Source organism: Amblyraja radiata, chromosome 19 (genome assembly GCF_010909765.2).
Source record: "Amblyraja radiata isolate CabotCenter1 chromosome 19, sAmbRad1.1.pri, whole genome shotgun sequence".
Taxonomy (NCBI): Eukaryota; Metazoa; Chordata; class Chondrichthyes; order Rajiformes; family Rajidae; genus Amblyraja; species Amblyraja radiata.
Genome location: NC_045974.1, coordinates 928,694 through 944,924, shown reverse-complemented (window position 1 = coordinate 944,924; position 16,231 = coordinate 928,694). Strand labels below are relative to the sequence as shown.

At 45.7% G+C, this 16,231-nt stretch overlaps 1 protein-coding gene across 3 annotated transcripts; it reads left to right on the top strand.

The window, feature by feature from the left end:
• Positions 1-152: 152 nt before the first annotated feature.
• On the top strand, positions 153-4,878 carry dnajb9 (DnaJ heat shock protein family (Hsp40) member B9). Of its 3 annotated transcripts, none has more exons than XR_004414773.1 (4): positions 153-246; positions 1,704-1,932; positions 3,176-4,658; positions 4,731-4,878. XR_004414773.1 is itself a non-coding variant. In XM_033037397.1 (3 exons), the coding sequence occupies exons 2-3, from the start codon at positions 1,716-1,718 to the stop codon at positions 3,613-3,615; spliced, it is 657 nt and encodes a 218-aa protein (XP_032893288.1). In that variant the 5' UTR covers positions 223-246; positions 1,705-1,715; the 3' UTR covers positions 3,616-4,878. The 3 variants fall into 3 exon arrangements, 1 of the variants encoding a protein (XP_032893288.1); XR_004414774.1 differs by having other exon boundaries at positions 3,176-4,694; XM_033037397.1 differs by having other exon boundaries at positions 223-246; positions 1,705-1,932; positions 3,176-4,878.
• The last annotated feature ends 11,353 nt before the right edge of the window (positions 4,879-16,231 follow it).

Sequence of the window (16,231 nt, the reverse complement as noted above, 5' to 3'; positions counted from 1 at the left end):
CCACAGTGCGCAGGCGCGGGTATGGCAGTCCATCCCCCCCAGTGCGCAGGCGCGGGTATGGCAGTCCACACCCCCCCCCACAGTGCGCAGGCGCCAGGCCCGTCGTCACACACGTGACGGGCGACGGGTGACGTGTACGGGCGCGGCCGCCCAATCAGAGAGTGCTCCGTGTAGGAGCGGGAGGGCGGGCGGGAGTGAGGGAGGGAGAGGCAGCGCCGCACGGACGGGAACAGCAGCGGCGGGAAGGTGAGTCTCCATCTATCGGGCCCCGGGTCTCCATCTATCGCGGCGGGGAGGGAGGGGGCGCCGTGTGAGGGGGTGAGGGAGCGGGGCACGGGCGGGCGTGCGGAGCGATCGCCCGGCGCCGCCATTACCCGGCCCGGCCTGAGGGCAGATGATGCTCACCCCGAGATAAAGTGGTGGGGGGGGGGGGGGGGGAGTTGACACACGCACAATCAGTAAAACTAATCAGAAGGACAGTGAAACGAGTTGGAGAACTAGGGTGGGGAAGGGAGGTACATGGAGTTAGATGTGGCCCTTGTGGCTAAGGGGATCAGAGGGTATGGAGAGAAGGCAGGTACGGGATACTGAGTTGGATGATCAGCCATGATCATATTGATTGGCGGTGCAGGCTCGAAGGGCCGAATGGCCTACTCCTGCACCTAATTACTATGTTTCTATGGATAGGAAAGGTTTAGAAAGGTTTCCAGGTGAGGCAGAGGTTCACCTGCACCTCCTGCAACCTCATCTACTGTATCCGATGTTCCAGGTGTCAACTCCTGTACATTGGAGAGACCAAGTGCAGGCTGAACACTGAACACCTCCGCTCAGTCCGCCTTGACCAACCTGATCTCCCGGTGGCTCAGCACTTCAACTCCCCCTCCCATTCCCACATTGACCTTTCAGTCGCAAATTGGAACAGCACTTCATGTTTCGCTTGGGTAGCTTACACCCCAGCGGTATGAACATTGACTTCTCTAACTTCAAATAGCTCTGCTTTCCCTCTCTTTCTGTCCCCTCTCCCTTCCCAGTTCTCCCACTAGTCTTACTGTCTCCGACTACATTCCATCTCTGTCCCGCCCACTCCCGACATCAGTCTGAAGAAGGGTCTCGACGCGAAACGTCACCCATTCCTTCCCTCCAGAGATGCTCCTTGTCCCGCTGAGTTACTCCAGCATTTTGTGTCTACCTAAGGTTTAGAAGGATATGGGCCAAACACGGGCAGGTGGGACTAGTGTAGATGGGGCATCTTGGTCGGCGTGGGCAAGCTGGGCCGAAGGGCCTGTTTCTGTGCCGTATGACTGTGATCTCACTCTGTTTATGATGTACATTTAATCTGACTAGATTCTGCAATTTCCTGCCCCTCTCTCCCTTTCCCGAGTATACATGACCACCCTAATGTGTACAATCCTCAGCTTCACTTTGGAACCAGAGCCACAGCAATGTGGCAACAGTGAGGCACTTGCTCAAATCATGATCAATTTAAACAACACCATCTCTGCGTTATTGCTTATTTCACTGTGTCCTTTACGTTTTATCAGTGGAAAGTGACACAAAGTTTTCCCCATGAGTTTATTGGTAAACTACAGCCCAATTGAGAGAGAGAGAGGGAGTGGCCTTTAGATCTGGTCTAATTAAATGAATGTTTTCATTAAGTGAATATTTCTGTTGTGCTACCAACGTAATATCCTTTTGTCTTGCAGGGAATCTTGACAATGGCAACAGCACAGTCTGTCTTTGCTTTCGCTGTCTGCATTCTGATGATATCACAATTTATCTTAGCAAAGAAAGATTATTATGAAATTTTGGGGGTGCCAAAAAATGCATCAGACCGTCAAATCAAGAAGGCGTTCCACAAACTAGCAATGAAGTACCACCCGGATAAAAATAAAGATCCAAATGCAGAGGCCAAGTTCAGGGAGATTGCAGAGGGTGAGTGTTGTAAACAGGTCTGTGTCAGGTGCTGTGAGTGCATCATCTACGCATATTTAACATATTTATGCAGGAATTCCACAGCATCACGGAGCTGCCACCACAAAGTCGCAATCCCGGCCTTTGTTGATCTTTATTGAAGGCTCTCTGTAGCTAAGTTGTGAACCTTACTCACTGCTGAGATGGACCAAGGCTTGATTCCATCCCTGTAACATTACTCATTCCAGCCTAGTGTTGCTGTCCTGCCCGTACCACTGTGATTTGCAGACGCAGTTACCCCTGTATTCTGATGACCACTTTTACCTTCCACGTTGGATAATTGCAGGCCTGCTGCTTCTGTATCTATTCCTTACCTGGTGGCAAATAAAAAAAATCCTTCCCTTGCAATACTAACCTACTATTGAGTCAGCTGGCACAGAACCAGATTCTTCGGCCCAGCTCATCTATGATGCCCCATCCAAGCTAGTCCCATTTTCCCACATATTGCCCATATCCTTCACAGTAAGCCTGAAGATAGATCCCTATCCGAAACGTCACCTATCCATGTTCCCCAGAGATGCTGCTTGACCCGCTGAGTTACTCCAGCACTCTGTGAAATGTCACCTAACCATGTTCTCCACAGATGCTGCCTGACCCGCTGAGTTACTCCAGCATTTTGTATCTCTTCAGCTAATTGTCACCTTGGTCTTATTGCCCTTCTCTAGTTTTAGTTTTAGAAATACTGTGCAGAAACAGGCCCTTCGGCCCACTGAGTCCGTACCAACCAGCAATCTCCGCACATTAACACTATTCTACACCCACTAGGGACAATTTACATCTATACCAAGCCAATTAACCTACAAACCTGCACGTCTTTGGAGTGTGGGAAGAAACCGAAGATCTTGGAGAAATCCCAAGCAGCTCACGAGGCAAACGTTCAAACTCCGTACAGACAGTACCTGCAGTTAGGATCGAACCCCAGTCTCTGGTGCTGTGAGGCAGCAACTCTACTGCTGCACCACCATGCCGCCTACTATTATTATTACATCTTACAATACATCTTACCATGAAGGCCATTAATAGAAATGAACTAACTTTGATAGAAATATATTTTGTCTGTTTCTGTGTGAGTGAGTTGCTTGCATCTTTGCAGTTTACTGTTTCTATGTTAGAGTTGCGTGTCTTTTTACTGTTTCTGTGTGTGAGTTGCGTGTATGTTTGCAGTTTGTCTCTGTGTAACTGAGTTACGTGCGTCTGTTTGCAGCATACGAGGTCCTATCGGACGAGAGGCAGAGGAAGGAGTATGATCAGATGGGTCCTCGGTTCTTCAATGCCGGCCGTGGTGCCCACCAAACTGGTTCTTTTAACTTTAAGTTTGACGACTTCCTTAAGGACTTTGACTTTGACTTCAGCCACCGAGCACAAGACAAGAAGCACTTCAACGCTCACTTCAGGGCACACCAGGAAGCTCACAACGCACACCGCTTTTCCTTTGGAGACAGACAGTTCCCTTTTGGAGGTGGGATGTTTGACGACGTGTTTGAAGACATGGAGAAGATGTTCTCCTTCAGCAACTTTGGCAGCACGCACAAGCACACAGTGAGAACTGAGAAGTTTCAGACCACTGGCAAGCAGCAGTGCAAGACAGTCACACAGCGCAGAGGCAACATGGTGACCACCTACACCGACTGTTCAGTGCCCTAGCTGCCCTGAGGCCCGCTGTAAACCACACACAATCGCTAACTTGCACAACAACCAATGTTTTCCTCTTAGTTTGTGTGGCCCTTTTATAGAAATGTATTGGGTGCAATGAACTAAATTAGGCTAGAAATCGTACTTAGCAGAAGCATACACTTTCTTAGTAAAATTCCAAATAAAGAAAATAACACAATAGTAAGAACAATTATAATCAGAGCTAGCTCAGCAAGTGAAGTAACAGGTTGAAATGAAATGATGGAGGTTGTTCTGTAACATGGCTGCATTTATTGAATGTAGGTTTGAGAGCAGATCTTGTGACTGGGTTAAAGGAGAGACAGTGTTGTGATGTAACTGCATTACCTGTTCACTGACTTGCCCGGCGCTTCATGTGAGCTGCAGCTTCCCACAATCCCATCTCCATCTCAATGCTCATCCCTTGCCTTATTGCTTTTGTTTAACGGGTTAAAGGGTTTGCAGACTTGGATTTGTTACCTTGCCATGATGTTTTGGGGCCTTTGATTTGAACACGATTGTTCTACAAATGCAGACCGATAGTAAGGAGTTTCCTTGTTTGAACAATAACTATTTGGGTGGATAGAGAGAAATGCAGCATTTGACTGATTTGTTAATTTTGTGATATATATAAAGTGACAGAAAGAAACTATACGAATGGTTAATTTCTGCAAAGCTCAAACAAACTACAAGCTGCTGAATAAAACTGCATTTTAGCAGTGCTTGGAATTTGCCTAAACGCATGTAACAAACAAAGCATACAACATTATAAAGCACAACATGCTTTTATGTTTAGGTGGGGCCAGCTCTCTAACAAAACTAACAAAATTACGCTACACAATGGATAGTTGTTCTGTTGTTAACCATTAACTGCAGTGTTCAGCAAATGTAACAATTTAAAATAAGAAAGTTGTACTTCCTCCAGTTTTAATGTGATTGCCTGTTTTTTTTTGCCACGTGTCTTTTCTTGATTATTAAATCTTGATTACCTCATGTCACCGTCTGAAAAGCTGAGGTGAAGATGGGTGTACTGTCAGGTGCTCATGTCACCGTGAAGATGGGTGTACTGTCAGGTGCTCATGTCACCGTGAAGATGGGTGTACTGTCAGGTGCAATATTAGCATGCGGAGACCCGTCTCTGCGTTACAAATGTTAAGTGGACTCTATAAGTTTATTAAAAATTGTCAACTCTCCAAAATGTCTGCACTTTTCCAAAATGCACTTGTTAAATAAATCCTGATGATAAGGCATTGCATTGTATTAAAATGAACACTTTTCCTCGTGGCTTCAAATTAGTTTAGTTTAGAGATACAGCGTGGAACCAGGACCTTCGGCCCATCAAGTCCGTGCTGACCAGCGATCCCCGCGCATTAACATTGTCTGACACACATTAGGGACAATTTACATTTATACCAAGGCAATTAACTTACAAACCTGTATGTCTTTGGAGTGTGGGAGGAAACCCACGCAGGTTACGAGGGGAACGTACACACTACAGACAGCACACGTAATCAGGATGCAACCCGGGTCTCTGGCGCTGGGAAGCAGCAGCTCTACCCGCTGTGGCGCAAGTACACTAGAATCTCTTCAAGGTACACGGTGTAAGCTTGCTCATGGCCATTGCACTTGCCCAAAGTTTGAAGGAATTGGTGATCAAGCTGTTTATTTTCCAATGATTTTAAACATTGACAATGCTTGGTTTTAAACTGAATAAGGGGGGTGGGGTGTCGAATGGGATAATGGGGGGTGGAGTTAAAGGGAAGGGATTTCTTAAATGTGCGAGCGTAGAGACAGAGGGGTGTAAAATGAGGGTAGAAGCAATAGGTAGCAAGGTGAAAAGTAAAAGTGGCAGGCCGGCAAATCCAGAACAAAAATCAAAAAGGGCCACTTTTCAGCATAATAGTTTAAGGGGTAAGAGTGTTGTTAAAAACAAGCCTGAAGGCTTTGTGTCTCAATGCAAGAAGCATTCGTAATAAGGTGGATGAGTTGAATGTGCAGATAGCTATTAATGACTTTGATATAGTTGGGATCACGGAGACATGGCTCCAGGGTGACCAAGGCTGGGAACTGAACATCCAGGGATATTCAATATTCAGGAGGGATAGACAGAAAGGGAAAGGAGGTGGGGTAGCGTTGCTGGTTAGAGAGCAGATTAACGCAATAGAAAGGAAGGACATTAGCTTTGAGGATGTGGAATCGATATGGGTAGAGCTGCGAAACACTAAGGGGCAGAAAACGCTAGTGGGAGTTGTGTACAGGCCACCTAACAGTAGTAGTGGAGTTGGGGATGGCATCAAACAGGAAATTAGAAATGTGTGCAACAAAGGTAAAACAGTTATAATGGGCGACTTCAATCTACATATAGATTGGGTGAATCAAATTGGCACGGGTGCTGAGGAAGAGGATTTCTTGGAATGTATGCGAGATAGTTTTCTAAACCAACATGTAGAGGAACCAATGAGAGCAGGCTATTCTAGACTGGGTATTGAGTAATGAGGAAGGGTTAGTTAGCAGTGTTGTTGTACGTGCCCCCTTGGGCAAGAGTGACCATAATATGGTTGAGTTCTTCATTAGGATGGAGAGTGACATCGTTAATTCAGAAACAAGGGTCCTGAACTTAAAGAAAGGTAACTTTGAGGGTATGAGACGTGAATTGGCCAAGATAGACGCGATTGATTCTTAATGGGTTGACGGTGGATATGCAATGGAAGGCATTTAAAGACTGCATGGATGAACTACAACAATTGTTCATCCCAGTTTGGCAAAAAAATAAATCAGGGAAGGTAGTGCATCCGTGGATAACAAGGGAAATCAGGGATAGTATCAAAACAAAAGATGAAGCGTACAAATTAGCCAGAAAAAGCAGCCTACCAGATGACTGGGAGAAATTCAGAGACCAGCAGAGGAGGACAAAGGGCTTAATTAGGAAAGGGAAAATAGATTATGAAAGAAAACTGGCAGGGAACTGACTGCAAAAGCTTTTATAGATATGTGAACAGAAAAAGATTAGTTAAAACAAATGTAGGTCCCTTGCATTCAGAAACGGGTGAATTGATCATGGGGAACAAGGACGTGGCAGACCAATTGAATAACTACTTTGGTTTTGTCTTCACTAAGGAAGACATAAAAAATCTGCCGGAAATAGCAGGGGACCGGGGGTCAAATGAGATGGAGGAACTGAGTGAAATCCAGGTTAGCTGGGAAGTGGTGTTAGGTAAATTGAATGGATTAAAGGCCGATAAATCCCCAGGGCCAGATAGGCTGCATCCCAGAGTACTTAAGGAAGTAACCCCAGAAATAGTGGATGCATTAGTGATAATTTTTCAAAACTCTAGATTCTGGAGTAGTTCCTGAGGATTGGAGGGTAGCTAATGTAACCACTTTTTAAAAAGGGAGGGAGAGAGAAAACGGGGAATTACAGACCAGTTAGTCTAACGTCGGTAGTGGGGAAACTGCTAGAATCAGTTATTAAAGATGGGATAGCAGCACATTTGGAAAGTGGTGAAATCATTGGACAAAGTCAGCATGGATTTATGAAGGGTAAATCATGTCTGACGAATCTTATAGAATTTTTCGAGGATGTAACTAGTAGAGTGGATAAGGGAGAACCAGTGGATGTGTTATATCTGGACTTTCAGAAGGCTTTCGACAAGGTCCCACATAAGAGATTAGTATACAAACTTAAAGTACACGGTATTGGGGGTTCAGTATTGATGTGGATAGAGAACTGGTTGGCAGACAGGAAGCAAAGAGTAGGAGTAAACGGGTCCTTTTCACAATGGCAGGCAGTGACTAGTGGGGTACCGCAAGGCTCAGTTCTGGGACCCCAGCTATTTACGATATATATTAATGATTTAGACGAGGGAATTGAATGCAACATCTCCAAGTTTGCGGATGACACGAAGCTGGGGGGCAGTGTTAGCTGTGAGGAGGATGCTAGGAGGCTGCAAGGTGACTTGGATAGGCTGGGTGAGTGGGCAAATGCATGGCAGATGCAGTATAATGTGGATAAATGTGAGGTTATCCACTTTGGTGGCAAAAACAGGAAAGTAGATTATTATCTGAATGGTGGCCGATTAGGAAAGGGTGGAGATGCAACGAGACCTGGGTGTCATGGTACACCAGTCATTAAAAGTAGGCATGCAGGTGCAGCAGGCAGTGAAGAAGGCGAATGGTATGTTAGCATTCATAGCAAAAGGATTTGAGTATAGGAGCAGGGAGGTTCTACTGCAGTTGTACAGGGTCTTGGTGAGACCACACCTGGAGTATTGCGTACAGTTTTGGTCTCCTAATCTGAGGAAAGACATTCTTGCCATAGAGGGAGTACAGAGAAAGTTCACCAGACTGATTCCTGGGATGTCAGGACTTTCATATGAAGAAAGACTGGATAGACTCGGTTTGTACTCGCTAGAATTTAGAAGATTGAGGGGAGATCTTATAGAAACTTACAAAATTCTTAAGGGGTTGGACAGGCTAGATGCAGGAAGATTGTTCCCGATGTTGGGGAAGTCCAGAACAAGGGGTCACAGTTTAAGGATAAGGGGGAAATCTTTTAGGACCGAGATGAGGAAAACTTTTTTCACACAGAGAGTGGTGAATCTCTGGAATTCTCTCCCGCAGAAGGTAGTTGAGGCCAGTTCATTGGCTATATTTAAGAGGGAGTTAGATGTGGCCCTTGTGGCTAAAGGGATCAGGGGGTATGGAGAGAAGGCAGGTACAGGATACTGAGGGATGATCAGCCATGATCATATTGAATGATCGAAGGGCCGAATGGCCTACTCCTGCACCTATTTTCTATGTTTCTATGTTTAGTGTGCAAAATTGTGAGGGGAATGGATTGGGTAAACGCACAGAGTCTTTTGCCCAGAGTAGTGGAATCGAGAACCAGTGTAGAAAGATTTGATAGGAACCTGAGGTGTGATCTTTTTACACAGAGGGTGGTGGGTGTATGGAACGAGATGCTAGTAGTTGAGGCAGGGACTATTACAACGTTTAAGAAACATTTAGACAGGTACATGGATAGGGCAGGTTTAGAGGGTTATGGGCCATATGCATGCAGGTGGGACTAGTGTAGCTGGGACATGTTGGTCGGTGTGGGCAAGGTGGGTGGAAGATCCTGTTTCCATGACGTATGACTATCATTCGAGTGGGGCATCCCAGGACCATGCTCACGTTCTCAGTGCTTCTATCCAAAACTAGAAGGGTCTTTGCCACAGAAGGCTGTGGAGGCCAAGTCAATGGATACTTTTAAGGCAGAGATAGATAGATTCTCGATTAGTACGGGTGTCGGGATATGGGGAGAAGGCAGGAGAATGGGGTAGAGGGGGGAGAGATAGATCAGCCATGATTGAATGGTGGAGTAGACTTGATGGGCTGAATGGCCTCATTCTGCTCCTGTCACATGAACTTTATACCTGGGGTGCCATTGTCTCGTAGTGTCACAAGCATTTAATGCAATCTCCAAGATATTAGTGGTACTTATTCTCACTTTTTGAATTTATTAATTTTTCTTTTTTTGTCCAGTCACGAGAATCAGGTCAAAGCAAAATATGATCGTTCTGCCTCGCTGGATTTTTTTCACCAACCTAATCCTCGGGCACCAGTTCTACAGGTTGCTGGTTAAAATGAAGGAGCCAGCATCAACTCACTCCTTGCTAATTATACAGATGGAGCTCCGATTTATTGTAGCTGCTCGAATAGAACAGTACAGCACAGGAACAGGCCCTTCGGCCCACCCTGTCTATGCCGAACATGATGCCAAGTTCATCACTTATCTACCTGCAGGTGATCCATATCCACGTGCCTATCTAAAAGCCCCTCAAACACCACAATTGTACCTGCCTTCACCAACCCTGGCAGCAAGTTCCAGGCACCCACCACCCTCTGTAAACAAAACCTGCCCCACATATCTCCTTTAGAATTTGCCACTCTCGATTTCTAGCTATTGCCTGGACATTTTCACCCTGGGGAGAACTGTCTGATTGCAACCATACCCTTTGCTCTCATACATTTATATACATCTACCAGGTCTCCCCTTTAATCTTCAGCTGGCTTGGTTGAAATCAGTTAACTCAGCGCAGACTAGAAAACAAAGCTGGAACCTTCCTGGAAGTTATTTTATGCTAGAAATACATATTTGATAATGAAACTACAGATTGATAGCAATAGGATGTGTAACCTATCATCAATCGACAAGTTGCTTTTAGTAACATGACCTGTTTTCTATTGGTGGCATTTTCTATTACTATTTGAAATGTTATTAGATTATTAATATAGATATCCTATGCACAATTTGTTACACATGTGACTCACTGAAACTCTTTTCAACATCATCCGTATTTAACGTGTGGTAGTTGGTATTTAGATTTAATGTTGGGGAAGTCCAGGACAAGGTTCATTGGCTATATTTAAGAGGGAGTTAGATGTGGCCATTGTGGCTAAAGGGATCAGGGGGTATGGAGAGAAGGCAGAGGTACAGGATACTGAGTTGGATGATCAGCCATGATCATATTGAATGGCGGTGCAGGCTCGAAGGGCCGAATGGCCTACTCCTGCACCTATTTTCTATGTTGCCATGTGTATCAAAGACCATCACTCATCCACCTGCCCATCACCCAAATTGCTCCGTTCCCCACACATCCATGTGCCTATCCAAAAGTCTCTGAAACAGCACCTCCACTGCCTGCACACCACCCCCGGCAGCACGTTCCAGGGACTCACCACCCTCTGTGTAAAAAATACTTGCCCGCTCATCTCTTTTAAAATTTGCCCCACTTAATGCTCTTTGTCTGCTAGTATTTGACTTTTCCATCCTGGGATAAAGATTGCGACCGTCTTATCAATGCCCTCCATCATTTTATACACTTCCATCAGGTCTGCCCTCAGCATCCAGTGTTCCAAGGAAAACAATCCCAGTGTCTGACCTCTCCCTGTAGCTGATCCCCCCCCCCCCCCCCCCCCCCCCCCCCCCCCCCCCCCCCCCCCCCCCTAATCCAGGCATCATACTGGTAAACAAAAATGCTGGAGAAACTCAGCGGGCGAGGCAGCATCTATGGAACGAAGGAAATAGGCAACGTTTCAGGTTGTAAACATTCTTCAGACTGAAGAAGGGTCTCAACCCAAAAAGTCACCTATTCCTTCGCTCCATAGATGCCGCCTCACCCGCTGAGTTTCTCCAGCAAATTTGTCTCCCTTCGATTTTCCAGCATCTGCAGTTCCTTCTTAATCATTCCGGTAAACCTCTGCACTCTTTCCAAAGCCTCCACACCCTTCCGGTAATGGGGGCGACCACAACTGCAAATGAGAATACCCCAAATGTGGCCTCACCAAAGTCCTACAAAACTGCATCATGGCTTCCAGACTCAGTGGCCTGTCCTAGGAAAGCAAACATGCCGTGCACCTTCACCACTCCAGATAGGAGGTTTCTGAAAATGTTGAAGTGGATACCAAGTTACATTTTCCATTTCATTTGGCCTGCCTTTGTAGACCTAAAGGATTTTGAAGAAAGCCATTGCCAACAAAATGCTTGAAATTGAAGGAACGCCATCTAAGAGCAACATCTCAGCCCGAAACATTATCTGTCCATTCTTTCCTCAGAAGCTGCCTGACCCGCTGAGCAAGTCGTGAACTTTCTGTCAAAGAACTCTTTCACAAGGTATTTTGTCCTGACGCAAATAGAACGTTAGGGTGAGAAGATTAAATAATTTCTATCATCTTATGGAAACATAAATTCTTAGGGGATTGGACAGGCTAGATGTAGGAAAAATGTTTCCCATGTTGGGTGAGTCCAAAACCAGGGGTCACAGTTTAAGAATAAGGGGTCGGCCATTTAAGACGGAGATGAGGAAAAATGTTTTCACCCAGAGAGTTGTGAATCTGTGGAATTCTCTGCCACAGAAGGCAGTGGAGGCCAATTCACTGGATGTTTTCAAGAGAGAGGTAGATTTAGCTCTTAGGGCGGACGGAATCAAGGGATATGGGGGAGAAAGCAGGAATGGGTTACAGATTGTGGATGATCAGCCATGATCATATTGAATGGCAGTGCTGGCTTGAAGGGCCGAATGGCCTACTCCTGCACCTATTGTGTATGTTTCTATTACAGCTGCCTCTTTGTGAGATCCGCTATTCTATGTTCTAACTCCAGCACTCTAAGTGATCTTGTCTTTACACAAATGATATGTTAAGGTGACAAGATCAAATTCTTTAATGAACACAAAATTAAATAAGCTTGATTTACTTACTGAAAATGTAATTATAAAATAACTGAAATAAGCAAATCATCATAAAGGAGACAGCGTTCTTCAACATGGGTGGAATATTTGCTCCACCAGATCAGTACTGGTGCAGTAACAATGGTCTGAGCACAGAGAGGGTACCCAGCAAATGTACATAAACAGCATAATGTAATATAGGGAATTGAATATTAATATAATACAAGCCATACGTACTCATGCACTTTCAGCAACCTATACCATACATCTGGGATTTCACATAAATATCAGAAAGAATCACCAAAAGGTTGATCTCAAGTGGTGTATTCCCCCTAAACAGTTCTTAATGTTCACACTGACCACAAGATGGCAGGCAGGTATAGTGTATAGAGCCCAGCGCCAACTATAGACTCATCTACCAGCCCCTCCCCTTCATTCAGAGTGAAGAACGGTCCCGATCCGAAACCTCTCCATGTTCTCCACAGATGCTGCCTGACCCGCTGAGTTACTCCAGCACTCTGTGAAACGTCACCTATCCATGTTCTCCACTGATGCTGCCTGACCCGCTGAGTTACTCCAGCACTCTGTGTCTACCTTTGGTATAAACCAGCATCTGCAGTTCCCTGTTTCTACTCATTTTCAATCACGCAGGGGATCCACACAATGTGTTGCTTGTTTTTCGGAGTCAATGGGGCAGCGTTTAACCAGGTCTCAGCAGAAGGCCCAGTCCAATGTTGGGTGGGGGCCTCATTGAGATGCAGGTACCCAACAGAAGACCTGCTTCAGTTCACTATTGATAGAGCTGTACAGCGTGGTCCAGGCCCTTCCTCCCACCAAGTCCACACCGATCAATGATCACCTCGTACACTACCACTATCCTACACACTAGGGACCAGTTAGAATTTACAGAAGCCAATTAACCTACAAACCTGCACGTCTTTGGAGTGGAAAAGCACAAAGAAAACACATCCAGGTTGGTCCATCATCTCTCTGTAGTTAAGACCCCTAATCCAGGCATCATAGAAACATAGAAAATAGGTGCAGGAGTAGGCCATTCGGCCCTTCGAGCCACTACTGCCATTCAAATGATCATGGCTGTTCATCTTCAATCAGTCCCCCCTGTCCTGCTTTTTCCCCATTTCTCTTGATTCCTTTAGCCCTAATAGCTAAATTTAACTGAATAAATCATCCCGTTTACATTCCAGGAAATCCTCCTCCTCAGCACTGCTACCAGTTTCGTTGGCCCAATCTATATGTAGATTAAACTGGTTTCCGTTCTGGTAAACCACCTCTGCACACTGTCTAATGTTTCCACACACTTCCTGTAACGGAGCGACCAGAACTGCACTCAACGCTACAAATACCACCTCAGCAAAGCCCTACAGAGCTGCATCATCACTCTTATACTCAACGCCCCGACCTATGAATGCAACCATACCATATAACAACAGATTATCCTCCAACATTTTCGCCACCTCCAACGTGATCCCACCACTTGTCACATCTTCCCATCTCCTCCCCTGTCTGCTTTCCGCAGAGACCGCTCCCTCCGTAACTCCCTTGTCAATTTGTCCTTTCCCACCCAAACCACCCCCTCCCCTGGTACTTTCCCTTGCAACCGCAGGAAATGCTCCACTTGTCGCTTTACCTCCCCCCTTGACTCCATTCAAGGACCCAAGCAGTCTTTCTAGGTGTGGCAGAGGTTCACCTGCACCTCCTCCAACCTCATCTATTGCATCCACTGCTCCAGGTGTCAGCTGCTCTACATCGGTGAGACCAAGCGTAGGCTTGCCAATCGCTTCGTCCAACACCTCCGCTCGGACCGCAATAACCAACCAGATCTCCCGGTGGCTCAGCACTTCAACTCCCCCTCCCATTCCGAATCTGACCTTTCTGTCCTGGGCCTCCTCCATGGCCACAGTGAGTCCCACCGTAAATTGGAGGAGCAGCACCTCATATTTTGCTTGGGTAGTTTACACCCCAGCGGTATGAACATTGACCTCCAATTTCAGGTAGTCCCTGCTTACTCCCTCCTTCCCCTCCCCATCCCAGCTCTCCCACAGCCCACTGTCTCCGCCTCTTCCTTTCTTCTTCCCGCTCCCCCCACCCCACCCCCACATCAGTCTAAAGAAGTGTCTCGACCCGAAATGTCACCTATTCCTTCACTCCATAGATGCTGCCTCACCCTCTGAGTTTCTCCAGCATTTTTGTCTACCTTCGATTTTTCCAGCATCTGCAGTTCTTTCTTAAACACACCATATACCTGCTTAGCTGTGTTGCTATTTTCATGGAGTCATGGACTTGGACCACAAGACCCCTCTCGACTCTACATCAAGACTTTTAACATGACTAGCATTGCCAATTTTAGAACAAGGCAATTAATGTGAATAACAAATGGATGTATCTAATCTAATTCAGTTGATGGATTGTGAATGTGGGTATTTGCTGGTTCAATTATTAGCAGACAAACCATCACGTTGAAAGAATCAGGGCAAATTATTCTGTTCAAAGCATGACAAGGAAGACCAATAGCCTTGTGCGTGTGTACATTACAGAACAGTTTTAGTTTTCCTGTTCATGCTGTCATCTTATCTTGTCCCTTTGCAATTAATTAGTGGGTGGTCAGGGCTGCCCACGGGACAAGATAGAGTGGATCATGGTGACTATTGGTCCCAGCGGTAGGGGTGAGAGTTATCACTGACATATCTACGCCCACATGTACTGTCATCACTTTATAACGAACAATCAGGCTCGAAGCAGAAGTCGCAGTTAACATAATAAGTGAGTGGATTGAGATGGTGTATAAAGTGACATTATTGTGAAGAATGATGAGTTAATGAGGATTGAATGAAGTGAAGACAACTTATTCTACACAGCAGACAGATTGCCAAATCAAGCCACACTTGGCTACCATTGTAGATGTGACTGTGTAGGTGAGACTGTGTTGGAAACTCTGCAGATGGCTACTGATGTAGGTGTAACTGTGTAGGTGTCTACCAAAGCCTTGGTCACAGCCAATGTTGGCACATCTAAGATTTAATCCAGAGAATGAAAGTTCTGGCATTGGAATCCACGTCTGTTAATTCATGTCATGAAGTTTTCAAATTTAGTACAATATAATTCACAAGCTGGAAAAAAGACGGACTTAGAAATGTCAGGGAATTATACGTCGGTTAAAACTATTCATATTATTTTCAATTATCTACTCTGTGTTTTAATTTGCAAAAGTTGATGATCTTGAAATATACAGAAAGGGTAAAAATCTGAAGAAGGGTCTCGACCCAAAAGTCACCTATCCATGTTCTCCACAGATGCTGCCTGACCCACTGAGTTACTCCAGCACTCTGAAACGTCACCTATCTATGTTCTCCACAGATGCTGCCTGACCCGCTGAGTTACTCCAGCATTTTGTGTCTATCTTCAGTGTAAACGATAGATCAGAGGGGATAAAGTTCCTTCCTACACAGTGTGTACCTACAGTGACTGAGGTGTATCACAGGCCATTAGACTATGGGGAGAATGGGCCGTGAGGAGTTACTATGCTATGGGAATTACTGAGCATCTGATGGGTAAGTATATGGACCCTGGTCACATCATAAGGTCATAAGTGATAGGAGCAGAATGAGGCCATTCAGTCCATCAAGTCTACTCCGCCATTCAATCATGGCTGATCTATCTCTCCCTCCTAACACCATTCACCTGCCTTCTCCCCATAACCTCTGACACCCGCACTAATCAACAAACTATCAATCTCTGCCTTAAAAATATGGTGCCCCAATCTGATTGATTCTAGGGAACTCGAGTGTTCGTGCTGCTCCGATTATTATCGTCAGTCTGTCTCATTGAATAAACGCAATTGTCTCTAAATACAGCCAGCTATTCAATCAGTCAGTGGTTTATAGAACTGCAGAGGCTGGTTTATACCAAAGATAGACAGAAGTGCTGGAGTAACACAGCGGGTCAGGCAGCATCTCTGGAGAAATAGGATGGGTGATGTTTCAAGTCAGGACTGATGAAGGTTTCTGACCTGAAACGTCACTTATTCCTTCTCTCCAGAGATGCTATCTGACCCGCTGAGTTACTCCAGCATTTTGTGCCTATCTTCGGTGTAAACCAGCATCTGCAGTTTCTTCTTACACATCCCACTGGTAAACCTCCTCCACACCCTCTCCAAAGCCCCCACACTCTTTCTGTAATGGTGGCGACCAGAACTACACACAATACTGCACAGGCAGCCTGACCAATGTCCACTAGAGCTGCAACATGCCTTCCTGACCCCTGTACACAATGCCCCAACTGATGAAGTCTAGGGTACCGTACACCTTGTGTACCACTGTAAAGGGCCTGTCCCACTTACGCGATTGTTTCAGCAACTTGCCGGCACCCGTCATAGTCACAGG

What these genes read in the sequence shown, in the direction of transcription:
- dnajb9 (XM_033037397.1), top strand. Translation starts at nt 1,716, where the DNA reads ATGGCAACAGCACAGTCTGTCTTTGCTTTCGCTGTCTGCATTCTGATG. An exon ending in GTTCAGGGAGATTGCAGAGG is followed by an intron (nt 1,933 to 3,175) that starts GTGAGTGTTGTA and finishes GTCTGTTTGCAG; the next exon opens with CATACGAGGTCCTATCGGAC.